General features: G+C 42.1%; 1 protein-coding gene and 1 long non-coding RNA gene across 4 annotated transcripts in view; one reads left to right on the top strand and one right to left on the bottom strand.

The window, feature by feature from the left end:
* The window catches only part of PTDSS2 (phosphatidylserine synthase 2), a 66,713-nt gene extending 55,782 nt beyond the window's left edge, over positions 1-10,931 (bottom strand). Inside the window, exon 1 of one of the 2 annotated variants that reach the window (XM_020784087.3) lies at positions 10,479-10,931. In XM_020784087.3, the coding sequence (XP_020639746.2) occupies positions 10,479-10,723 (245 nt within the window). In that variant the 5' untranslated portion in view covers positions 10,724-10,931. The remainder of the gene's footprint in view (positions 1-10,478) is intronic. The other variant, XM_072985569.2, reaches the window with a different exon arrangement.
* A 50-nt stretch (positions 10,932-10,981) lies between these two features.
* LOC140703076 (uncharacterized) lies at positions 10,982-20,741 on the top strand. Of its 2 annotated transcripts, none has more exons than XR_012082389.2 (2): positions 10,982-11,440; positions 20,212-20,741. It is a non-coding gene; the product is annotated as an uncharacterized LOC140703076 (long non-coding RNA). The 2 variants fall into 2 exon arrangements; XR_013540725.1 differs by having other exon boundaries at positions 10,982-11,887.
* The last annotated feature ends 5,250 nt before the right edge of the window (positions 20,742-25,991 follow it).

Below are 25,991 nucleotides of genomic sequence, written 5' to 3'. Positions count from 1 at the left end.
GAAGTAGATGTTTTTCTGGAACTCTCTGGCTTTCTCCATAATCCAGCGCATGTTAGCAATTTGGTCTCTAGTTCCTTTGCCCCTTCGGAATCCAGCTTGTACTGCTGGGAGTTCTCGGTCCACATACTACTGAAGCCTACTTGTATGATTTTGAGCATAACCTTGCTAGCGTTTGAAATGAGTACAATCATACGGTAGTTGGAGCATTGTTTGCACTGCCTTTCTTTAGGATTGGAATGTAGACTGATCTTTTCCAGTCCTCTGGCCATTGTTGAGTTTTCCAAACTTGCTGGCATATTGAGTGTAACAGCTTAACAGCGTCATCTTTTAAGTTTTTAAATAGTTCCACTGGAATACCATCACCTCCACTGGCTTTGTTGTTAGACAAACTTTCTAAGGCCTACTTGACTTCACTCTCCAGGATGTCTGGATCAAGGTCAGCAACCACACTATCTGGTTTTTCAGGGACATCCAAATCTTTCTGGTATAATTCCTCTGTGTATTCTTGTCACCTCTTCTTGATGTCTGTTGTCTATAGATACAGTGGGGTCTTGACTTAAGAACGGCTTGAGTTAAGAACATTTTGACTTAAGAACCACTCTCATAGGAAAATATTGACTTGACTTACATACTTAGATTTGAGTTAAGAACTGAAAAAAAAAACGTGGTAGGCAGGGAAAGTGCAAAATTGGAACTTTCAGTTAACTGTTGGCCAGTGAAAAGGGTGCCTGTCTGCTTCCTCACTCCTCCCAGCGTTTAGAGAGTGGATTGGGAGACAGTCTTCGGACTGCCTGGTACTGTACTGCCTGGACTGTATTTTCCCTGCCTTCCCTGAACCTTTCTTGACCTAAGAAAAAAAGAAACAAAATATCCCCCTCTAGTGGTTGAAGGCAGAATAGCAGCTTCCCATTAGTTTCTATGGACGGAAAAGAGCAGATACCCATCAAATGGTTTTAAATGCATTCCTATGGGAAATGCAGATTTGAACTGAGAACTTTTTGACTTGAGAACCGCCTTCCAATACAGATTAAGTTCTCAAGTCAAGACCCCACTGTACATCATGCGAAATGCTGGACTGGAGGAATCCCAAACCGGAATTAAGACTGCCAGAAGAAATATCAACAACCTCCGATATGCAGATGCTACTACTCTGACAGCAGAAAGTGACGAGGAATTAAAGAACCTTGTAATGAGGGTGAAAGAAGAGAGTGCAAAAAACGGTCTGAAGCTCAACATCTAAAAAACTAAGATCATGGCCACTGGTCCTATCACCTCCTGCCAAATAGAAGGGGAAGATATGAAGGCAGTGACAGATTTTATTTTCCTGGGCTCTATGATCACTGCAGATGGTGACAGCAGCCACAAAATTAAAAGACGCCTGCTTCTTGAGAGGAAAGCGATGACAAACCTCGACAGCATCTTAAAAAGCAGAGACATCACTTTGCCAACAAATGTCCGAATAGTCAAAGCTATGGGTTTTCCTGTAGTGATGTATGGAAGTGATGTGGTGCAAATTAAATAAGGGGCAGGTTGCCATCCCTTTACCATGCCACATTAAGACATATCCATCCAAAAGCACGTCTTTTATAACTTGGAATAGCAGGGATTACAACTTCAATTATGGCAGTAAATCTCACCATTTTCTAAGCTACACACACACCTCTAGATGCACTTATTCAGGATTATTTAACATGGGTTATTTGTCTTATTACAGTCTTCAAACATGAAACATAATTTTTAAAATTTGCCATTTTGGCCTCTGTCTGGAAAATCTTCCATAATATATGATGAAATATTATTTTGCAAATGATCAGAGGCATTTGTGTTATTTTCTAATATTACTGATGTTGTTGTTACTACGGTTATTATTTCAGTTGCCACAACATAATAATTCACCTGCTACATCACAGCTAAATCCAGGTACTGAGGAAATGTGCTCTAATGACTAAACCCCACACAGGAACATTGAAAAACTGAGACAATGTTCTCTGCCCAGTCACCCAAATATGAGCACAAAAATTACTAAAGATATATCTGCATGTATCCAAATCCCATCCACTCACATGGACAGTGGGATCAAGCCTCCAAGATCAGGAAGGGAGGGCTGGTTGCAGAAAGAGACTAGCTGTGTAGGGAGGTGTTGAAAATCATTAAATGGGAAGGTATAGCTGGTGCTTGATGTGCATTCAAAGGAGGACTCCATAAGCAGCTCAGACACACCTCTTGTAAATCTTATCACCTCAAAATGGGTTGTGCTCATAAAAAAGTATTCTATCGACCCAACCCTGATCCTGTGGAAAGTTTTGAATCAGCTGTCTCACTCACTCAGATTTCCTTGACTATCAAAATCAGTCTGGGGGCTGGAGCACATCTGACTTCCTCCTCCTTTGGGAGATGAGAACAAGTTGTCTGCAACTTTTGCCTTTGAAACTTTGCCTTCTTTGGCAGTGGTGTGAGGTGAGTGCAGAACCAGTGTGGAGCAGGAGGACTCCTGCAGTCGTCAGAGCTGCTGCAGCATCTCTGTTCTTTCTTCATTGTGATGAGGCAAGTTCCAACTTAGCTTGGAATCATGTTAGGCTCCAACTTAAATCAAAAAGTTAAGGGATAATTTAAGTTTAATTTAATTTAAATAAAATTCAACCCGGGTTACTCTCCTACTGCCCACAAAACCCAAGGGTGCAATTCTAACTAGCTAAAATGGCTGAGAGCTGCCTGAGTTGACACTCAGGCTGAACGGCATCCAAATCCTTCCTGCTAAGAAGGTTAGAAATTACCTGGGACCCCCCTGATCACACACAGTTTAACTTAGAGCCAGCCCAGTGGCTGTAAGTCTGGGCTGAGTGGAGCTTGGATCTGACAGAACTCCTGCACAACTGTCTCTTTCTCTGCCTCTTTTTTGGCTCTTTAGCTCGCTGCTCTCAGCTACCACAGCAACTGTGCCAGGTTATGGCAACACAAGGGCAACTCTACTGACATAAAAGGCTTCTGCCCATTCTAAATCCAACACAGACAGCCCATCGTTCAATTTGGACTGCACTGTATCTGTGTTATCTAAATTCATTTATTTGTAACTGTTACTGTTGAACTCTTGAGTAGGATAGAAACCAGATTATAGATAACACATGAGTTGATTTTGCAGTCCTTTTCAGACATTCGTATTTAAAAAAAACAGTCATAAGACAATGTTTAATTATTCTTCCAAACAGGGTGAATTTGATTTAAATCAAGTCTTTAAGGAGACAATTGAATCACTGTAGAAGAGGAGGAGGAACAGGATCCCCTTGACATTTAGTCCAGTTGTGTCTGACTTTAGGGCGCAGTACTCATCCCCGTTTCCAAGCCATAGAGCCAGCGTTTGTGCAAAGACAGTTTCTGTGGTCATGTGGCCAGCATGACTAGACACGGAACGCAGTTACCTTCCCACCGAGGTGGTACCTATTTATCACTCACATTTTTACATGCTTTCGAACTGCTAGGTTGGCAGGAGCTGGGAGAAGCGACGGAAGCTCACTCCGTTGTGTGGATTCCATCTTGCGACTGCTAGTCTTCTGACCTTGCAGCACAGACGATTCTGCAGTTTAGCCTGCAGCGCCACCACATCCCTAATAGGATCCTAGTTACCCCCAAATTGTCTCCCAATTCAGACAGCCGGGATAGCTGCGGCAATAGTCCCCTTGGTTAAAAATGCTGCTGCTGAATGCCAGGTCAGTAAAAAGGAAAACATCAGCCATCCAGGACCTGGTCCTAGATGAGCGTGCTGACCTGGCCTGTATTACATCCCTGGCTGGATGAAACAGGTGGAGTTAGTCTCTCCCAGCTTTGCCCATCTGGGTTCTCTGTGCAGCAGCAACAGACCAGACCTGGGGGGAGGGGAGGTGGAGTGGCAGTAGTCTATCATGATTCCATCCCCCTCACCAGGTGCCTTGTCCCACAGTTTTCTGGGTTCGAGTGTGTATACTTAAAAGAGGGCATCAATGATAGAATAGGGATTCTGTTGGTGTACCGTCCACCCCACTGCTCAACAGTCTCCCTGAGTTGACCGAGTTGGTATCGGAGGTGGTGCTGGAGTCCTCTAGGCTGATAGTACTGGGGGACTTCAATGTCCACACTGAGACCAACTTATTAAGAGCAGCTCAGGACTTCATGTCCTCCATGGCAACCTGGCTTGTCCTGTTTTAATGGATACTTTTCAGTTGGTGCAGCCTGATGATATGGACAGGATTCTTGGAGAGGTGGATGCCACCACATGTGTGCTGGACCCTTGCCCTTCCTGGCTCATAAAAGCAGCCAGATGACGAATGGCCGATTCAATACGGGAAGTGGTAAATGCCTCCTTGCAGCAGGGTAGGATCCCTGCTTGCTTAAAAGAGGCAGTAATAAGTCCGGTACTGAAGAAGCCCTCCCTGGACCCCAGTGTAATGGATAACTACTAGCCAATCTCAAACATCCCATTCCTGGGCAAGGTACTGGAGCACGTGGTGGCTTCTCAGCTCTAGAGATTCCTGGAGGAAGCAGATTATCTAAACCCATTTCAATCTGGTTTCAGGCCTGGCTATGGGATAGAGACAGCTTTGGTCGCTTTGGTGGATGACCTATGCCAGGAACTGGACAGGGGGAGTGTGTCCCTGTTGGTTCCTGTGGACCTCTCAGTGGCTTTTGATATCATTGACCATGGTATCATAGGCCGTCTCTCTGGGATGGGACTCAGAGGCACTGTTTTACAGTGGCTCGAGTCTTTTCTGGAGGGGAGAACTCTAAAGGTGGTGTTGGGTGACTCCTGTTCAACACCCTGGCCACTGGCTTGCGGCGTTCCTCAGGGTTCTGCTTTTTCACCCATGCTTTTTAACATCTACACAAAACCACTGGGAGAGGTTTTCCAGAGTTTTGGGGTTCGGTGTCATTAGTATGCAGATGTCACCCAACTCTATCTCTCCTTTCCACCTAATTCCAGGAAAGCTGTCTGGACTCTAAACCAGTGCTTGGTATAAGTAATGGCCTGGATGAGGGCAAACAAACTGAAACATAATCCAGAAAAGAAAAAGGTGCTCCTGGCTAGTCGGAAAGCAGATGAGGGAATAGGGATACTACCTGTGCTGGATGGGGTTACACTGCTCCTGAAAACTCAGGTCCGCAGCTTGGGCGTACTCCTGGATTCATCCCTAAGCTTGGATGCCCAGGTGTCAGTGGTGGCCAGGAGTGCATTTGCACAGCTAAAGCTGGTGCACCAGCTGCGCCCATTCCTTGGGATGTCAGATCTGGCTGCAGTGACATATGCTTTAGTTGCATCCCGTTTGGATTACTGTACCACACTCTATGTGGGGCTGCCTTTGAAGACGGTTCGGAAACTTCAGCTGGTGCAAAACTCTGCAGCCAGACTACTGACTGGGGTCAGCTACAGGGAGCATATAACACACCTGTTACAAGAACTGTACTGGCTACCAGTCCATTTCTGGACCAATTCAAAGTGCTGGTCATTACCTATAAAGTCCTATACAGCTTGGGTCCAGGCTATCTGAAGGACTGTATCTCCCTATATATGCCTTCTTGGCAATTAAGATCAGCAAATGAGACCCTCCTCTTGGTCCCATTGCCAGCACAAGCAGCTCCCAGGTTATGGAACACTCTCCCTCGGGAGATCAGGGTGGCCCCTTCCCTGTTATCCTTCTGAAAAAAGCTAAAGACCCATCTCTTCAGACAGGCTTTTAACAACTATAACTGAATCCCTGAACCCCATTTTAGTAGATAATTTTAATATTTTTTATGTTTTACTCCTTTAATTGTATTTTAAATTGTATATTGTTTAATTCATCTTTTAATATTTAACTTACTGTGTTTTTAAATTATGTGAGTTTTAATGTTATGAGCCGCTTTGGGTCCCTTGTTGGAAGAAATATGGCTTCTTCTTCTTCTTCTTCTTCTTCTTCTTCTTCTTCTTCTTCTTCTTCTTCTTCTTATTCTTATTATTATTATTATTATTATTATTATTATTAAGCATGATTTAAATCACTAGTCAGCAAGACTCAATTTAAATCATGATTTTCAAATGTAAAGACTCACTCTTGCTGGTAGTTATCTTTAATATTTGCAACTAGATGAAAATTTCACATTTAGAAAAATAACCTGTCAGATTAGTAAAACAGCTATAAGCTATACCAGAACTGATTTTAGTTTAATAAGTTAATCACTCATATTTGGAGAACTACTTAAATTGTCTTATTTAACTAAAATAATGACATTATATAGGATACACATTCTTGTATTAGCTTAAACATCAATGTTTATTAAGTGGTCTCTTATTAAAAAGCTAACTATTTATCTGCCAAACAATCTTCAAACCTAGCATTTAAGGTACAGTAGAAAGTCCTCTATCCATGGGATCTGCTGATTCCATTATCCACTGCCTGAAAATACTAAATACCCCCCAACCGAAATACTGTACATATTTACAGTATATGTACAGTACTGTATTTCCAAGATATATTTACCAGAACTGGCCACTAGAGGGATACAGAAACCATGCAATGTACAGTACAGTATTTGCTACATTCATGTTTTTCCATGTCTGCAGCGAGGCTTGGAACCAATCCCCTGTGGATATCGCAGTCCTGCTGTAAAGTGTTCATTGTTTGTTCATAGATTTGCAGAACAATACTGTAATAGAATTTAGGCCTTTTCCTGAACTTTGTTTATTTTATACCATCTTTACTGTGAAAAAGTGCATATTATCTCAGATTGGAGAACTTGGATTAATTAAATAAATTTACAAAAATGTAACTATTGCATTATTACACAGCCTCATGCTACATAACTAAGCTCTATTTTATGCTGAAAAACCTTTGAGCTGTAATGTATCTTAAACAAAAAACTATATGTAGATAGATTTTTCCTCCAAAAGCATTTCATTCAAATAAATCGGATTTTTTTAAAATCAACATTTAAAATTTTTCCTTTCAAATTTAAATCATCAGTTTTAATCCACCCTACTCAAAATAGTGTAAGAACATTTTGGTCTACCAGGACAAACACTGCTGGCACAAGAGTCACAGCTCTTTAACAAAACCAATTTAAATGGAAATTCCAGTATGCAACTGTCAAACAAGAATCAATCAGTAAGTGATTATTTAAGACTCATCTGAGATTGATTTTTTTCTTCCATGTAGGCATGTTAGCTTAGTTCTCTCACCCCGTGCTGAAAGTTTGTGTTCTCATCAGCAACTGCTGTGATGGGAGGTCACTGTGTCTACCTTGCACAGATCCAAGATTTGAATAGGCTATATGTCTATTCAAAAGAGTCTCCTCTAATTGAAATGTCATATGTGGTGGAACAGGTGGAGCAGATGTACTACCCACATTCTTCTTGTCCCCAACAGAATGTCAGAAAGAAGGGCCACATAAACAGCATTGTACCTGTATAGCCCCTTCCTAACATTGCATTGAATGCATACAGATGATCAAGGTAACAAGCTAGTACGAAAAGGCAGATTATCAATTCATAATTTCCTTTTTGAACATTTAGAAAAAGTTAATTCACACCTAATCATCACCATTCTTAATAATTATAAACTTCTGTATACAGTACTAGTACACCAGAGACGTGGTGGCTAAACCACAGAAGCCTCTGTACTGCAGGGTGAAAAGACCAGCAGTCGTAAAATCGAATCCACGCAACGGAGTGAGCTCCCATTGCTTTGTCCCAGCTCCTCGCCAACCTAGCAGTTCGAAAGCATGCAAATGCGAGTAGATAAATAGGTACCACCTCAGTGGGAAGGTAAAATGGTGTTCCCTAGTCACACTGGCCATGTGACAACGGAAATTGTCTTAGGACAAACGCTGGCTCTATGGCTTGAAAACGGGATGAGCACTGCCCCCTAGAGTCGGACACGACTGGACTAAAAATGTCAAGGGGAACTTTTACTTTGTATAGTAGTAATCAGAGCATAAATGGCCAGATCTAATCAAAACTGCAGAAGCAAGAACTGAGAAGATCATTCAGTTTAAGCACTTTCCCAAGACTATAAAATGCAAGTTTATTACCTGAAAGTTATGAACAATCCTATCAACTACAGTCAACAACAAAAGCTTAACAATAAGATGTCTAAACTTCAGCCTCATTAGCAATTAGCCACCAAGTGACAAGGTTACCAGTTCTCCATTTAACAAGGAGTAATATGCCGACAAAGGTCCTCATAGTCCAAGCTATGGTTTTTCCACTAGTAATGTATGGAAATGAGAGCTAGACCATAAAGAAGGCTGACCGCCGAAGAATTGATGCTTTTGAATTGTGGTGCTGAAGGAGACTCTTGAGAGTCCCTTGGATGGCAAGGAGATCAAACCTATCCGTTCTGAAGGAAATCAACCCTGAGTGCTCACTGGAACAACAGATCCTGAAGCTGAGGCTCCAGTACTTTGGCCATCTCATGAGAAGACTCCCTGGAAAAGACCCTGACGTTGGGAAAATGTGAAGGCAAGAGTTAGAAGGGGACAACAGAGGATGAGACGGTTGGACAGTGTCATCAAAGCTACCAACATGAATTTGACCAAACTCTGGGAGTCAGTGGAAGAGGAGGGCCTGGCATGCTCTGGTCCATGGAGTCAAGAAGAGTCGGACACGACTTAACGACTAAACAACAAGCCAATTTTTCAGCAAGATCCAGTTACTGTACTTGGTCACTATTTCTGGCAACACAAGCCTGTTCCCAGTGACACTTTCCTGAGTTATGATGTAGACAGTGGTTACTCAATAGCAGACTTTAAGATATCATACACTCTAAGTTCCAGATATGTCAAAATGCAAATGCTTCTACACATGGTTCTAAGCAAGGCGAAGTCAAGGTAAGAACTGTTACTGAGTATCAGTGAAGCCATCACAATATAGACATCCCCATTTCTATTGTACTGCCAAGACCAGGGAGACTAGAGCCCAGCTCAACTCAAGCCAGAAGCTTTCTTATTTTCACCTTTTGCGGAAAAAACTATACCCCTTCTGTCTTTAGAGCTGGTATTTTTAAATTGGATATTTAACTCTAAACATTCTTTCTCTCCTCTGCAAATTATCTGTACAATACATGGAGGAAAAACCTTGTAAGAAAACTGAAATCGTGCTAACATTATACAGGGGGGAAAGATGAAGCATTTGTAAGAGTTTAGAAAGTCCATATGAAACGTCCAAGATCCAAATTACAAAGTAGAAACATTGGCAGTGTGTTTCCTTTCATGAGAAGGAACTCTTCTTGGCATGCTATAGACAGAAGAAGAAGAAAAAAAAGAGGGGCTGAATTCTACCAACTATCCTGTCCTCTTCTAGCTTTCAATACCACTCCCTTACTATTCCACAAAGTCCATCATTTATCCAGAACTGGTGGGAAGGGAGGTATAAGGATCTGCAGAAGGCAATCAATGATTATCACTTTTGGTCAACTGGATGAGAAGCCTTCTGCAAACAGAAGGAACCTTTTAGTCTAAGGATATACATTCAATATCCAGCTGAGAAGATACCTTCATACAATTAACATCACATTATTATTTATTAGGAAACAGATGTCCATGATAAGACTGCATTTTGACTACTGTGGGAGTAATAAAATACTGTAATAAAGTACATGAGGTATGCTAAGTATAGGATTGTAAGTATAACAACAACTGAACTCAAAGATGAATGCATTTCCATGAATGCTTGGTGCATTGTCTCTTTTTCACTGCTGTGGATTAAACATTTATGTTTCAAAGGCATCTTCAGAGACTGATGATGGCTATCATATCACCTCTCAGCTTTCTCTTCTCCAGACTAAATGTGCCAAGTTCCTTCAACCTACAGATCCAGATACCCATACTTCCTGCTTATGAGTCCACTTATAATCAGAGCACATCAGTTGAGAGTCACTAATGGCCTACTAATAATTCAAAGGGAAGAGATGAAAAATATGAGGTAGAAGTTAACTAGTTTAGTAAACCTGATCGAACCTCTGAATTAAGCATCTAAAAACGGACCTTACTACTTTCATGTTAACAACAGCCCTAAGGGGATGAGCTGAGAAATGGAAAAAGAAATGGCATTAGAGGGCCATTTCAGCAAGTGAAACATGGCCACAGTGATTTTGGAAAAGGCTCTGTGCACCACTTGCAAAGCACCATCCTTTTGGGAGTAGGGGAGAGCATCCAGCAAGGAGAGATGAGCCTGGCCTAGGAGACTGAAACGCCTGCTTAAAAAAAAAAATCTCCTGATTCTGACATTTTAGGGAGGCATCTCGCACCTGTGCCTGCCTTCCTTCCTTCCTCTCGCCTGCTGTTTTAACCATCCGGACTGCATCTCAGGGTCCTCATTTAACAGTGTAAATTCTACAAGTACTGGTATTAATATCATTCATGGGGAGTCCGAGGATTGCGCAGCTCGTTTTATCCTGTCAAGAAAGGTGCGGGGAGGACACGAGAGTCGTGAGGAGGATTAAAAAAAAGCCCCCCCCTTGACTTTCGGGGCTCACCAAAAGAAGGTGTTGGTCCCGTCGTCGTACACCTCGGACTCGGTGCTGCGCCGGTCTCCCTGAGGGGCGGCGGAGGCTGCGACCGGCCGTGGACCTCCTCCGCCCTGAACCGGCAACCCCTCTTCACGGAGCATAGGGGCGCCGTTGGGCTGCAGAGGCTGCGGTTCCTCCGCCTCTGCCGCCGCTTCCTCCAGCGCAGCCTTGCCTGGGGGCCCTCCATGACTCCTCCGCTCGCTACGCCTCATGGCGACAATTGGGGGGGAGGGAGAGGAGGAGGAGGAGGCAAGCGGACGGCGCTTCAAGCGACGCCCCGCGCGCACCAGGCGGACCCCTCCTCCATGCCCATCGGACAGCCCGAGAGGCGAGCGGCGCCAGGAGCAGCAGCCGCCTCACACTGGCCAGAAAGCCCCGCCCCGCCGCTCGCGCCTGACCCCACGTAGGCCGCAGCTGATGGGCGGGACTGCGCGCGCAGGGGGCCGGAGTGGGCGCGGGGACGGCAAACGGCACATGCGCGCGGAGGAGGAGTCCCCGTTTCTTGGCTCTGCCTCGCAACCGTTGAGTCGCGTGTTGCGGGGTTGGAGGCTGTGTTGAACCAAAAACAGCGCTTAATCCTTGCGCAAACAAAGCTGGTTTTATGTGGAAAGAAGGAGGTCACCCTGACTCGAGACCGGAACGTGAAACGGCAGCCTTAGTTAAACGAAGGCGAGGGCGGGGCGACACGGGTCGGGACACAAGTGTCGGGCAGAGTAACAGTTCGTGGAAGCCCTTCAGATCGGAGCGGCCAACGTGAGGGACTTCGGCCTAGTTTCTGAATTTCAGTTTAAGTGTTTCAGAGCACTCAGACGACAACAAGAGGGGTCTGTTCTTTCCTCAAGTCAAGAGTATCCTGGAAAGGGATGGTGAGGGGAGAGAAAAGGAAAAGGGGTGCTGCCACTCCTTTTTGATTACCGTTATGAGCTGAGGTACGCTCATAGGACATTGCACCAAACTTTGGTGAAGGGCGCAGATTTATTGCCTGTCTAGTATAGTGCAACCCTGTGTATATTTCCTCAAAGTGTGCACTATTGTGTTTAATGGGGCTTAAACTTAAGGGGAAACAACAGTACATAGCAGGGGAAACCTGGCTTGGTTCAGAATTTTTCAAATCAAGTCCCTAGCGTTTTCTGCAGGTGAAATTGCAGCCATCCACAAGGGCAGAGGTGGAAAGCTGTAGTGAGGGAAAGAGCCATCTTTGCAGCTTGGCAGTTTTCATTCCTTCCGCTTACTTGTTTCTCATTCACTCACACACTCTCAAGTGACATAGTACTTAACTGGTACAGAGTTAACTTTGGCAAGAATAGTGAAAAAAACTGCTTGGAAAAGGGGAAAGGACAGGCACTCAAAATATCTGAAGATTCTCAGTCATCCAGGTGAGCTTAACTGGAAGTTGAATCATGACAACTGGACTTACTGTATTTCTTTTTTTAATTATTTTTTATTTTTAAAAAAACTAGGGATAAGGTAAGGAGTACAAAAGGTAGAGGGGGATATGGGGGGGAAAAGGGGGAAGGAGAACACAAAATCCAATCTGTTCATGTTGCGATACCAAGTCGACTTTTCACCTTTCTACAATTTGATTGCCCTCCGGGTTTCAACTTACAGTTAAATCTTAGTTTAATTCTATGTTATTCAAGCGCTATCTGGTGACTCAAGCCATTTATATAATAAATCCATTCGCTCAGTTGCCTTTTGTATTGGACAGTCCAGTCTTTCAACACTTCTGATAGAATATCCATTTCTGCCATTTCCCATATCTTCTCAATGAGTTCTTGTTTCGGTATCTCTGATTTCTTCCAGTTCTTAGCATAAAGAATTCTGGCTGCAGTGACTATATATATATAACTAGGTAGTTCTTTGTCTTATCTATATCTGGTATAATGCTCAGTAAAAACAATTCTGTTTTTACTGAGTTTTTACCTGGCATGCTCTGGTCCATGGGGTCACGAAGAGTCAGACACGACTAAACAACAAAAACAATTCTGAGGTTAGTGGAACATTACAAAGCAGTATTTTTTTACAGAGTATGTACTGCTATCCAATACTGTTTCACTACTCTACAAGTCCACCACATATGGTAAAAGCTTCCCTCTTGTGCTTCACACTTCCAACAAACATTTGTATAAATCTTTAACAATTTTTTGGAGTCATATGCCACCTATAAAACATAGATGTTCTCCTTTAAATTTACCGATTTTATTTATTTATTTATTTATTTATTTATTTATTTATTTATATGCCGCCCACACTACCCGAAGGTCTCTGGGCGGCTTTTGTGAGCTTTATGTTATTTTTTCATATTTGCAACCACTGATCAATATTTTGTGCTCACCTAATCATACATTTTTACCATCTCATTTTGCATTTTAGTTTCAAGCAAATAATCATACATTTTCTTAATAACCTTACTAATTGAGCCCAGCAGAAGTTTATTGAATATTGCTTGTTCTGTGTAAAAGCCCTCTATTTTATCTTTTCTATACCTACATTCCACTTGTACTCTGGACCACCAGTCTAGATACATGTTTTGTGCTTCTAACTCTTCTTTGGACCTTAACTCACAATCATTTTTAATAGATCATATCTTAAAAAGTTTTGCTTCTATCATGAAGTTAGGTTGTGTAAAGGCCTCTATGGGTGATCTAGCCTGGTGTTTTTTGGTAAATCTGTTGGATGATCTTTTTCCAAGTCCCTAGTCAGGCTCTTCTTAACATATGCGAGTTGAAACTTTTCTGCTCTTTTCTTTTTGTACCTTAGAAAAGCATGCCAGCCTAACTGTAAATCATGTCCTTCCAACGTGAGTAGTCTATCACTATCTAAAGTTATACATTCCTTTATCCAAACTAATACACAGCTCTATAATATAATACCCAATCTGGGAGACCAGAACCTGCCCTTTGTTTGGCATCTTGCATTGCTTTGACTTGAATTCTTGTTTTTTTACCTTACCACACAAATTTCATGATTATCTTGTTCAGTTCTTGAAAAAAATGACTGTTTTAATATTATGGGAATTGTCTGAAATAAAAATAAAAATTTAAGTAGAACATTCGTTTTGATGGTTGCTGTTCTTCCCATCAACAATAGCTGTAATTTGTCCCATCTCTCCAAGCTATTCTGTATCTCTTTAATCAACTTCATATAATTGTCTTTGAATAATGTACTACCCTGTTTCCCTGAAAATAAGACCTAACCTGAAAATAAGTCCTAGTATGATTTTTCAGGATGCTCATAATATAAGCCCTAGTTAAGTGAAACCCCGCCCTCCACCATTGTGCAGCAACCAGAAGATGACATGACTGTACAGTGGACCCTCGACTTACCAAGGTCCGTACTTACAGAAATTTCAAGGTACGAAAAGCTCCGGATGCAAAATTTTATTTCGACTTGCAGCCGGAGCTTCCACCTACAAAAGGCGGGGGAAAGGGTGGGAAATTCAATGCAGCCCCCGCTGCCCTCTTGTCTCCTGTCCCCGGTGCCCTCTGCCTCCTGAGGCAGAGGGCACTGGGGACAGGAGACAAGAGGGCAGTGGGGGCAGCTTTCTAAACCCCGAAAGCTGACAGTGGGCACAGAGCGGCTTTCTGCTTCCTGGCTTCCAAAGCTGAAAGCTGCTCTGCGCCCGCTGTCAGCTTTCGGGGCTTAGAAAGCTGCCTAGAGGGCATCGGGGACATGAGACGAAGCCAGTGGGTGCACCTTTCTAAGCCCTGAAAGCCAGCAATGGATGCGGAGCGGCTTTCGGGGCTTAGAAAGCTGGACCTACTGGCCTCTTGTCTCCTGTCCCCAGTGCCCTCTGCCTGGCAGAGGGCACCGGGGACATGAGACGAAGCCAGTGGGTGCACCTTTCTGAGCCCCGAAAGCTGACAGCGGGCACAGAGTGGCTTTCGGCTTGCAGCTTTGGCAGCCGAAAGCCACTCTGCGTCCGCAGTCAGCTTTCGGTTTTCACGGCTTAGAAAGCTGGACCCATTGGCCTCTTGTCTCCTGTCCCCGATGCCCTCTGCCTCCTGTCTCCGTGGGGATGGGAGGCAGAGAACAGTGGGGACAGAAGGCAGAGGGTAGCGGGTGCAGCTTTGGAAGCCCAGGATTTTTTTTCTTTGGCTGGAACGGATTAAATGGTTTTCAATGCATTCCTATGGGAAATGGACCCTCGACCTATGGAATTTTCGACCTGTGGCCACAGTTCCAATACGGATTTAGGTTGAGGGTCCACTGTAAAATAAAACATCCCCTGAAAATAAGCCCTAATGTGTTTTTTGGAGCAAAAATTAATATAAGACCCTGTCTTATTTTGGGGGAAACACGGTAGTTTTCTTTGTGATTTGGATCCCTAAGTACCTGACTCTCTTCTCAAAAGTTAGTCCATTCTATTAATTTCTGTCGTTCTTGATCTCTGATATTTTTAACAAGTATTTTTGTTTGCTTTTTGTTTATTTTCATTCCTGCCATATCACCAAAATTCCTCAGCATCTCCATCAGGTCTTCAATTGGATCCTCCAATATAATAACTAGATCATCTGCAAAAGCTTAGAGCTTAAAAGTATGAACTCTTACTTTCAGTCCTTTTATTTCCTTTTTATCTCTAATTTGCTAGGTTAATATTTCTAGAGTAAGAATGAATAGTAATGGACAGAGTGGGCACCCCTGTCTTGTACCTTTCCGTATTTGTATTTCTTTCGTCAGCTCTCCATTGATTCTAACTTGCCTTGTGCTGGATATAGATTGCTTTAATCAAAAATCTTTCTCCAACTTGTAGCACTTCCAATTGGAGTAGCATAAAATTCCAATTCAGATTATCAAAAGCTTTCTCTGCATCCAAGAATATCATAGACATTTGCTTTTCCAGGTGAGCTTCATAGTATTCCAAAGTATTTAAGATTATCCTTATACAGTGGTGCCTCGCACAACGAGTGCCTCACACAACGATGGCTTTTTCTGAAAAATTTGCCACCTCACACAACGATGTTTCCTATGGGGAATTTTCGCACAACGATGTCTGTTTTCACTCATTTAAAAGTGCCTTAAACTGTTTGAAACCTGTTTTAAATGCTTGGCATCGATAGTCCAGCTTGTGAAACGTAAGCAGACTTAATTTGGTGTTGTTCTGAGGCGTCGTTAATTTTTGGTGAATTTTTTTCTCATTGAGAAGCATTGGATGGTCCGTCCAATGGCTTTCAATGGAGAATAAAAAAATTCACCAAAAATTAACGAAGACTCAGAACAACACCAAATTAAGTTTGAATAGGTTTCAGGAGGTGGGCTAACGATTGCAAGCATTTAAAACAGGTTTCAAACAGTTTAAGACACTTTTACAGAAGCGAAAAGGGACTTCGCAAACCCATTCAAATGCATTGAGTCAGCTTCAATGCATTTCAATTGGGGAACCGCATTTCCCTCAACGATGTTTCCTATGCCGATTTTCACTTAAGGATGGCAATCCGTTCCAATTGGAACGGATTAACCGGTTTTCAATGCATTCCTGTGGGAAATGGTGTTTCACAGAACGATGTTTTCACAGAACAGTGTTTTTTTGTTTTTTCTTGAACCAATTAACATCGTTGTGTGAGGCACCACTATTATGTTTCATCTGCCCTTTTGGAAGGAAGCCCGATTGGGCTTGATGTATTGTCTGTATTAAGATTGTTTTCAATCTAGTTGCCAACATGGTTGCATATATTTTGTAATCCACATTTAGTAATGAGATTGGTCAGGAATTTTTTATTTATTTACCCTCCGTGTTTTCCTTATGTATGTATCGCTTCGGTCACGTTGGTGGCAGTTCTCCCTTTTCTTTAACAAATTCCAAGAATTTCTTGTATGGTTTAAGCAATACATTTTTAATTCTTTGTAATATACAGCTGGAAGACCATCTGGGCCTGGTGATTTCTGATTTTTTGAGGGCTTCTATAATTTCTGCATATGTTAAATGCTCATTTAAAGACTGCATTTGATCTTTAGTCAGTTTCATTTTATTGTATTTCAGTACAACTGGACTTATTTCTTGTTAAGATGAAACATTTCACTACTCATTTTAGTAGCTTCTTTAGTCTGAGGAGAGTTGGTAGGAGATCCCTGATATACCCTACACTCTGGCTTCACTTTCCCCTGGTCTGAATAGGCTTGTTAGAAGGACAAAGGACAGGGTGAGGAATAATCCAATTTCTGCAGTCCTTCTCCACCCATTGTTTTGGACTGAGAAGATAGGTGGTTTGAGAGAGGGATCAGGGTGGCTATATATGTGCATTTAAAAAATCCCTTACTCAACAGTGATAAGCCCTTAGATACAATCTGTCGTGTTCATCAGGTTGCCCTTTCATTCATCCCCAGAAAGATTAGGACCACACACATCAGAAAGACCACTGTTAACGACCATTAATGAACCATGACAATAGGTGGAGAAGGACTGCAGAAGTGGGATTATCGCTCACCTTTTTTTAAAGCCCCCCAGCAAACAGATTCGTAGTTCATCAGTTCATGGTAAAGATGTTTGTGATTTGTCAACTTTGATGGACCACAAACCAGGACGAACCTCCATTTTGGTGGTTTGTTCCAATCTCTAGTTTCAACCTATGACTCAGCTTCCAGGTACAGGCACTCGAGGGGATCTGATGTAATAGCATGCCCACTGACAGCCCTACAACTACCCCTGTGCATTGGGTCAGGTGATCAGTCCTGCCAAAAAGTAGAGAAAGGTGATGTCAACCGAATTAGAGCAATATCAAGTAGCCCCTTGTCAGCTAAATAAAAAGACAATTTCCCAGTGAAAAACATTGGGCTTTCCCATGTTTAGCTTTACCCTATGTAGTCTCTGTTTTATCTGTGCTGAATCCAACACAAACTGCAGAGTAAATAGCCAGTGTAATCAGTCCCCCCCCCCCTTAGATAGGTAATGGATAGATAGGGTCAGTGCCTTAATCTCAAAAATAAGTTGGGTGACTAGATATGCCAACAAGGCTGTGTCTAAAATGGGGAGGGGTGTCAGTTCTTTTTTCAGATAGCATCCCAGTTCTAACATGCTGTGCTCAAACATAATTGAGAGTGAAAATTCTAGTCTAATGAGGTTGGTGACCAGATAAGAACAGTGTTTTGTGCAGCATTCTTGATAACTGACTACTTAACAGTCCTTAATAAATTCACTTTGGCTATTTTGGCTTTACACTTTGGTAGCATGACTGATGCCATACATGGAAACTTCCATCACTCGCACTGAACCATACGACAGATACAGACACTGGGTGTGACGATTGAGGAATATCATCAAGAATATTTTCCTAATTAGAAAAGATGCAAACTGAAAATCAGTCATATTTATTATTCTATCTCATCCATTTTATTATTGCATTGAGTCAGGAGGCATGATGTATGATGCTGCAGCATGTCTAGTAGTGGCACCTTAATGATTAATAATTGAGTTCTGGCAGAAGCTTCCTTGAGCTAGAATCCCCATAATTAGATAATAATAATTACATGCCATCAGTTCCAATTTATGGTAATCTTTTCCAGATTTTTCCATTTTTTCTAGATATAGAGTACTCAGAAGTGAGTACTCTTATTCCCTTCAAGGGATGCTCTGGAACTACATAGCTTGCCCAAGACAGCACAGGCTAACTCTTCTACAAAACACAGTGGGGAATCAAACTCCAACCCCTGGTTCCACAAGCAGGTTTTCCATCTTAATACTGTAAGCTATCCAGCCAGTTCCATAATTAGAATTAGAAACAAAGACCTAAACTAAATGATTAATTTCAGCGGGGTTAGACCCACTAAATCAATGGAGCTTTTCAATTAAATTACAGTATTACAAAAGTTCCAGTCATTCAGTAGGTTTACTATAGGTGAGATTTACAATTGGATTTATGGTGTGAAATGCCATTGTTATTTCACAGTTGTCCTTTCTTTTTCATGCATAGACACACATTTTGCTGACATACTGGCTATTGCCTGTTGTATAAGGAAATTGAAATGTTCCCTCAGTGGATTTCCCAATTAGGATATACTACATCATCCACTTATTTCTGCTAAACCAGTAAGAGTTTGAGTAGAGATTTGTGCATTTTCACTATTAATGTCTTTATTCTTTTGCATAAAGATTCTCATTGGCCAGTAAAAGTAGCAGAAGAATTTTGTCAATACAAAATGTGCTGGTCCACAGTGATATGCCTGATGTTGAATTGTGATGTCCATTACAGTGGAGACAGAGCTAGCACCTGGGCTACCCATTTTTGCTTGGAGTGGCTGTCTGTTAGTAAATGCATAAATTTCCTTCCCATTCATCCACTTTCTGCTTATGAGGAAAGATTGTTCCTGGATAAATTCCTGATGATGTATTGGAATACTTTGAGTACTTCAGTTTTAAAAAACAAAAACAGATCCTCTGTTTCCAGCTAGTCCTGCCCTGTAATCGAAGAGTCTTAGATAACTGTCTGGTCTTCTCAATCTACTTCTGTACTTCTCCTGGGTCAGATACTACAAAGAGTGATTGATGCAAATTATGCTGTTGTTTGCCTCTGTTCAAAGAACCAGAATCAGATACACTCCTGTCTTAGAGCTCTAGTGGGAGACATGCAGGAGTAGAAAATGTGTGGTTCTCCAGATGTTGGATTACAAATTTCATCATCCTTAGCCAGCATAGGCATAGTGAGGATCATGAGAAACTCAGTCTAGGAACATTTGATGGACCATATATTTCCCAGTCTTGCTTTAGACTTTGACTTTAGTCAGTGTATAGCACTAAGTGTTAATTTGATGCACATAAAGTTCCTAATCAGTTTGTTGGTAAAAAGTGTACAGTATCCTTCAAATAGTTGTACTGTGGTGTACAGAAGTAAACCTGCTGTGTAAATTGCAGCACATACTGATTGATAACATAGTGGACCTAACTGAAGCCCCAGTAAAATTTGACAAGGATCTCCCTCCCCTGAGTCTGCATGTCATCAGTATATCTCAGGAAGAGAACAAGTAGTCTTGTTCTCTTTGGGGGTATTATGTGGCTTTCTGTGAACCACTGAGTTGAAAATACAGGTCACTGAAGAAAATCATTGTGGGTATGGATACCACTGGTGCAATTTTCATTGTTAAACTGGATACAGGAATATTCATGCAAAAGCTAGTACTGGTGTGCACATTTCTCATATTTCACCATGATCAGAATCCTGTTAGTTATGCTTGTTGGCATAACTCCCAATTATCTAATTATCAGCAGCAAACTGTTACCAGTTGAAAGTTGTTTCTTGATTTTCTTGTCAGCAGCAGTCACTTGACTTGGCATACATCAAGAAAAAGTGCTAACTAACTGGTGTCAATTTGCTATTGAAATATATGCTGTTAGAGTAACACCAGGATAAATATGTAATAGGATTCTGGCCCATTTATTTTAAAGCAGCTTCCAGCAGATGCTTGCTTGTTCTTGCTGCTGCAAGTCACTACACTAACCTAGATGCACAACATGGTCACAACAGAAGCATTGTTAAGAACACTTGTTTCCAGGAAGAGTTTAATCTCCAGAAATAGTGGGTTGCTATGGCTGGGTTCCCGAACTATCGAAATACTGGGCAGCAAAAGTGAGGATGGAAGCTTTTCTGGTCCACATGTTGTATATTAGTCTAGGTCACTATATTGAAAGAAAGACTGGGAATGTTTCTATATAAAAACAAATGCATAAAGTTTTCAGGCATAAGCTTGTTTCATATTCTTTTAAACCTAGGTACCTGAAGCTGAGGCTCCAATACTTTGGCCATCTCATGAGAAGAGAAGACTCCTTGGAAAAGATCCTGATGTTAGGAAAGTATGAAGGCAAGAGGAGAAGGGGACGACAGAGGATGAGATGGTTGGACAGTGTAATGGAAGCAACCAACATGAATTTGACACAACTCAGGGAGGAAGTGGAAGATAGGAGCGCCTGGCATGCTCTGGTCCATGGGGTTATGAAGAGTCGGACATGACTAAACAACAACCTGGAATTTTCCAGTCCCTCACTGACTGTTCAGTTAGAGTTCATATGACATTCAACACACATCAGCTAGTCCATAATAGTGTTAGCAGAATGCAGTCTGGCTGGATTTTTATAGAAATTGTAAACTATATCGTCCACATACAATTACTGCAAATAGAAGTTTTCAGTGTTCTTCTTTCAATGACACTGCCTCTCCTAGGACACAAAGCAATATCCAAACTTTACAGTCTCATTTGATGCACTATTCATAAACCTAATCCATATACCAAAATAAATAAAAAGGCACACATGCAAAATATGCTTTGGGTAGATATTTTGGGCAGTACTGTATACACAAAGGAAGATATGCACACCCTCTTGCTAGCATTCACTTGTTGAGCCATTCCCCCTTGTTAGTTTATTACACAAACGTAAATTTCCATGTACAAAAAGTTCATTTGACAATGAGTCATCCATTGAAAGCCTGAGAGAGCAAGTTTTTTACTCTGCCTTTTGTACTGATTTTTCACTTGGCAGTCGTATTGAAAACAATGGGATCACCCCACCAAATTTGTTTGGCTTTGGAACTGCTCCTTGAAAGCATTAGCATCCAAAGATGAGTACAATGTTATGCAAAGACAGTTACTGGATTTAATTAATCATTATCCGAAGTACTCTGCAAAATAGGCCCCTTGCCAAATGGATTTTTTGTGATTAATTATCCAGGAACTTTTCCAGTATGAAGAGTATATGCATCTTGAAGCTCTCACTACAGCCATTTAAAATTCCCTGTGGTACAGAACATGATGGTTATAATATGATAAAAAAGTGCCAGACGTATGGAATATGGGAGCATAATTAGTGTATGCAGCAGGTATATTTGAACTGGGGAAAGATATATCTAGCTGTGCAAGTCAGTGTCCAATTTATTGGAATGCTAGGTTCAGCATCCAATAAAGCAGAGTTCAGGTATTAAGCGGTTTAAATGCTGATGCGTTTTTCAACTGATCATATTTTACCTTATATTTTATTTATTGATTGATTTGATTTGATTTGATTTGATTTGATTTATATCCCGCCCATCTGGTATATTCTACCACTCTGGGGGGCTACCAACAAACATACTGTATTTTTCGCTCTATAAGAAGCACCTTTCCATAAGACGCACCAATTTTTTAGGAGAAGAAAACAGGAAAATATAATCTGTTTTCTTTGCTCCATAAGACGCACAGACTTTCCACCCCCCTGTTTTGTGGGGGAAAAGTGCATCTTATGGTGCGAAAAATACGGTATATACTGTACATTATAGAAAGTAAAACACAAGTGTTTCCAGCAGAAGGCCAAGGGATTGTTAATATGTATCTAAGAGACTGCAGCTCAAAAGCCCTGTACAGTGTGACTATGGTCCAGTTCAGTTTAGTACAACCTATGTTGGAGAACCTCAGGATTCAAAACGAGTGTTTTCCCCAAAGTATTTTCTTGTGTGGGCCAAGGCATCCAAGAACATTAAAAAGCAGAGGAGATTACAGAGGAGATGAGATAATGTGAGCCAGAAAGTGTGATACACCTGGGCCTGCAACAGTTCTTTGGGTATTAAAAAAAACATGAATCAAGATGCTGTTATTCTCCGTTCTTACAAGAACTCCCATGAGATTTCAACACATCTACTTCCCATGAGAGCTCAATGGGCAGCTCTAACTTGGTCTGCAGCAGTATTTTCTCCATTTTGTCTCTCCTCCCCAACTGATACCATTGGAGTTCCTTGCTGGAACCAGTGAGACTGCAGCAGCATTCAGATTAATTGTGAGTTTCTGCTTCCTCACAATGGGAAGAATGTTGGCTTTGTTTGCTTCAATCTGGCGTAATTCTCTCTGATGAAGGAAGCCTTGGTCATGCAGATGGCAGGCATGTCTAAACCACCTGCCAGACACAGAAGAGCTATGCATGCAGTTGTACGGATTCAGCAGAGAGAGCTTAATCAGTCTTCTGACTCTCTTGTGGCCATAGCTGTACTTTAGATGGGATATATATTGTGTATGTTCAACCAGTACAGCATATGCTTGTAGCCCTTAGAGTCTGCTATAGGTTCATTTCAGATTGTAATTGCTAGGAGCATGTATATGTCCCAGTCATTGGCCCACAGGTTTCTTTCACAGTTTTTGGATGCCCTGTTGCCTCATGTGAGCAGATTCATTATCTACCCACTTGGAAGGGCTGCTCTTGTAGCAGAAAAAGGTACATTCTACTCCATAGCAGGCATGTGTAACATGTTTGGCCTTGTGAGCTGCATCTACTATATATACCAAAAAATCCCCAGGAGCTTTACTACAACTACAAGACATCTCACAACCTCAGTGTAATACACCTGCAATTCACAGAGACTGTTCAACAATGTTTGTGTAAAATGCCCACACACTACCCATGTTGCAAACATATTCAGGATGTTGAGCATCACAAGGGACACAAGCAGCCAACCTGTCAGTGAGGAGAGGCTTTTGGTCACATTGTGTGATTGAGGCGCCTTCCATCTCTGGTTTGTCTGCACTTTATACTAACTACATGTTCTTTGTACCATAGATAATAGGTGCCACCAACTCCTTACATACTTTACAACCCATTCAAGAGAGCACAGACGAAGTAGATCTGACAGGTGGTTGTCTAGTTTTCTCTTGAATGCCTCCAATGTTGGAGCACTCACAACCTCCCAAGGTTGTGTGTGTGCCCGTGCACGTGTGCATGCATGCATGTATTTATCTGACCTAATGAGTAGTGAAACTACTGCTCTGCACAGTAGACACAACAAAACATGACAATAATAAAAAGCAATTAAAAAAACCTAAAATCTCACAACTGATAGGTGAGAAGTGATGAGTGCAATAATCCAACATGGGTTTCATTGTTCTACTGCTCTAACAGTACATTTTTTTCTAATATTCAACTGAAAATTGGGTTCCTGTAACTTGAGCCCATTATTACATGTCCTGCCTTCTGGGATGATCGAGAACAGATCCTGCCCCTCCTCTGTATGATAATTTTTCAAGTATAGTATTTGAAAATTGTTATAATATCTCCCCTCAGTCTTCTTTCTCAGTGCTAAAAATGCCCAGTTCTTTCAGTCTTTCCTCACAGGGCTTGCTTTTCAGTCCCCTGATCATCTTTATTGCCCTCCTCTGTACCTATTCCAGATTATCTGTATCCTCCTTAAAACGCAGTGTCCCAAATTGGCCACAGTACTCAAAATGAGGTCTAGCCAGTGCCATATAGAGGGAGACTATTACTTCATAGGATTTGGAGCTGTATTTCTGTTGAAGGCATTTTTTTTCTGCAGCCACATCACACTTGGCTCATAATCAGCTTGTTATCTACCACAATTCCAACATCCTTCTCACTTGTAGTATTACTGTCACTCTCTTGAGTATGGTTCTGTAACCGACTGTGTATCCACCTGACACTTGTGCTGTCCAGCCCACACCTAGTTAGCTTGCTATTCAGAATATTATGAGGCACTATAGTGATGGTTGCTTGGGCTATGCAAGAGGATATTGCTATGATAGATGCCTGTCTGAACTGGTGATGTAGCACAGTGACCTGCCTGAAGTACAGGTTTGTGCATGCACTGCCTGCTGTCTAAGAGAATATGCGACAGGATACTGTAGCAAATGGTCTGTGTGACAATGTGGTTGAGAGGTATTTTCGATCCTCTGACCTTTTTTCCTCAGTATTATATTTGTAGACTTATTCCCACCAACACTTTTATTTTTGATTGTGGGAGACCCCTGTACACTAGTGCACATGGAATTAATTTCTGGATGCAAGTTCTGTCCCAAGTGAAACTGTGCAATCTTTTGAGCAATGTAGACTTGTGCTTAGATTAGGCATCCTTCAGTCTGGAGAGACTATGGTAACGTGCTCTGTATGGAGGACTTGGAACAGCATCTAGTGTGGCTGAGAAGCCCAATTCGAGAGTAACAATCCCTTCCACACTGAAGACAAATACAATCTGTACCCTGTCCAGGTCCCTGATTTTGCTGCTTTCGGGACTGCCTCTTTGCCTCGGCCTGCTGGACAAGGGTCTCTTCAAATAGGGAGAGGCCATGATGCACCGCCTGCCTCCAGTCTGAACACTCAGATGTCAAGGTTTCCCACCTGTTGAGGTCCATTCCTAAGGCCTTCATATGACACTTGCAGATATCCTTGTATCATAGCTGTGATCTCCCTCTGGGGTGATTTCCCTGCACTAATTCTCCACACAGGAGATCTTTTGGAATCTGACCATCAGCCATTCTCACAACATGCCCAAGCCAATGTAGACATCGCTGTTTCCGTAATGTATACATGCTAAAAATTCCAGCTCGTTCTAGGACTACTCTATTTGGAACTTTGTCATGCCAGGTGATACCAACAATGCGTTGGAGACAACACATATTGAACATGTTCAGCTTCCTCTCCTGCCATGCACAAAGGGTCCAGGACTCACTGCAGTACAGGAATGTGCTCAGGACACAGGCTCTATAAACTTGAATCTTGGTATATGCCGTCAGCTTCTTATTAAGCCATACTCTCTTTGTGAGTCTAGAGAACATTGTAGCTGCTTTGCCAGTGTGTTTATCCAGCTTGACATCTAGGGAGAGTGTGTCAGAGATCATTGAGCCAAGGTAGACAAAGTCATGAACAACCTCCAGTTCTTGTGTGGAGATGGTAATAGAGGGAGGTGAGTCAACACCCTGGCCCATGTGTTTTCTTCAGGCTGATTGTTAATCCAAAGTCTTGGCAGGCCTTGCTAAAACGATTCATGAGTTGTTGGAGGTCTTCAGCAAAGTGGGCAACAACAGCTGCAAGAGTAAGTGGTAACCATCATAGGCATCCTTCAGTCTCGAGGGACCATGGTAACATGCTCTGAATTGAGGAGTGTCCTCTCCAGGAGCCTGGGTAAAGTAATATGGAGGATAGGCTGTTACCCAAGCAGCAAATCCCCCCTCTCCACGTTGCTGAAAAGGTCCAATGGAAAGGCAAGAGCCAATACAACTGGTTCCAGCAACATCACAGGAGTTGGCGGAACGAAATGAACTGCCTTCGGGACTCCAGTTCTGGATTTTGCCTCTAGGTTCTCCTGAAGCCTTTTCCATGAGTGGATATAGCCACAAGGAAGTGGAGGTTTGAAATTGGAGTTTTCCTTCTCCTAGATGGGTTGCGTTCCATGGCTGACAAGCCCCACCTACCCGGCCTGCTCTTTAATAGTGCGGAAGTATGATCCAACCCTTAGAACTTTCCTGCCTCCCAGGTGTATGCAAATCTAATTGGCTTTCCCATTTACTATATTAGGGCCAGAGATAGAATCAGAGAACTTGAGAAAACCCAGAAAAAAAAAACTCAGCAAAATATCCATTCAAACATACCTGGCCTTCAGCCTCAGCCCAGCTTTCCAGGGAAAAAGGCTCAGGGTCCTGGGACATGCTCATTTAAAGCAGAAAGCCCCACCCCTAGGCCCCACCTCCAGGCCATGTGGTGGGAGAGACAAAAAGAAAATCCATGATCTAAAACCAAAATTTAAG

This window comes from Pogona vitticeps, chromosome 1 (genome assembly GCF_051106095.1).
Source record: "Pogona vitticeps strain Pit_001003342236 chromosome 1, PviZW2.1, whole genome shotgun sequence".
Classification (NCBI taxonomy): Eukaryota; Metazoa; Chordata; class Lepidosauria; order Squamata; family Agamidae; genus Pogona; species Pogona vitticeps.
Note: the sequence above shows the minus strand (reverse complement) of the source record. Positions and strands in the feature narration are given on the sequence as shown.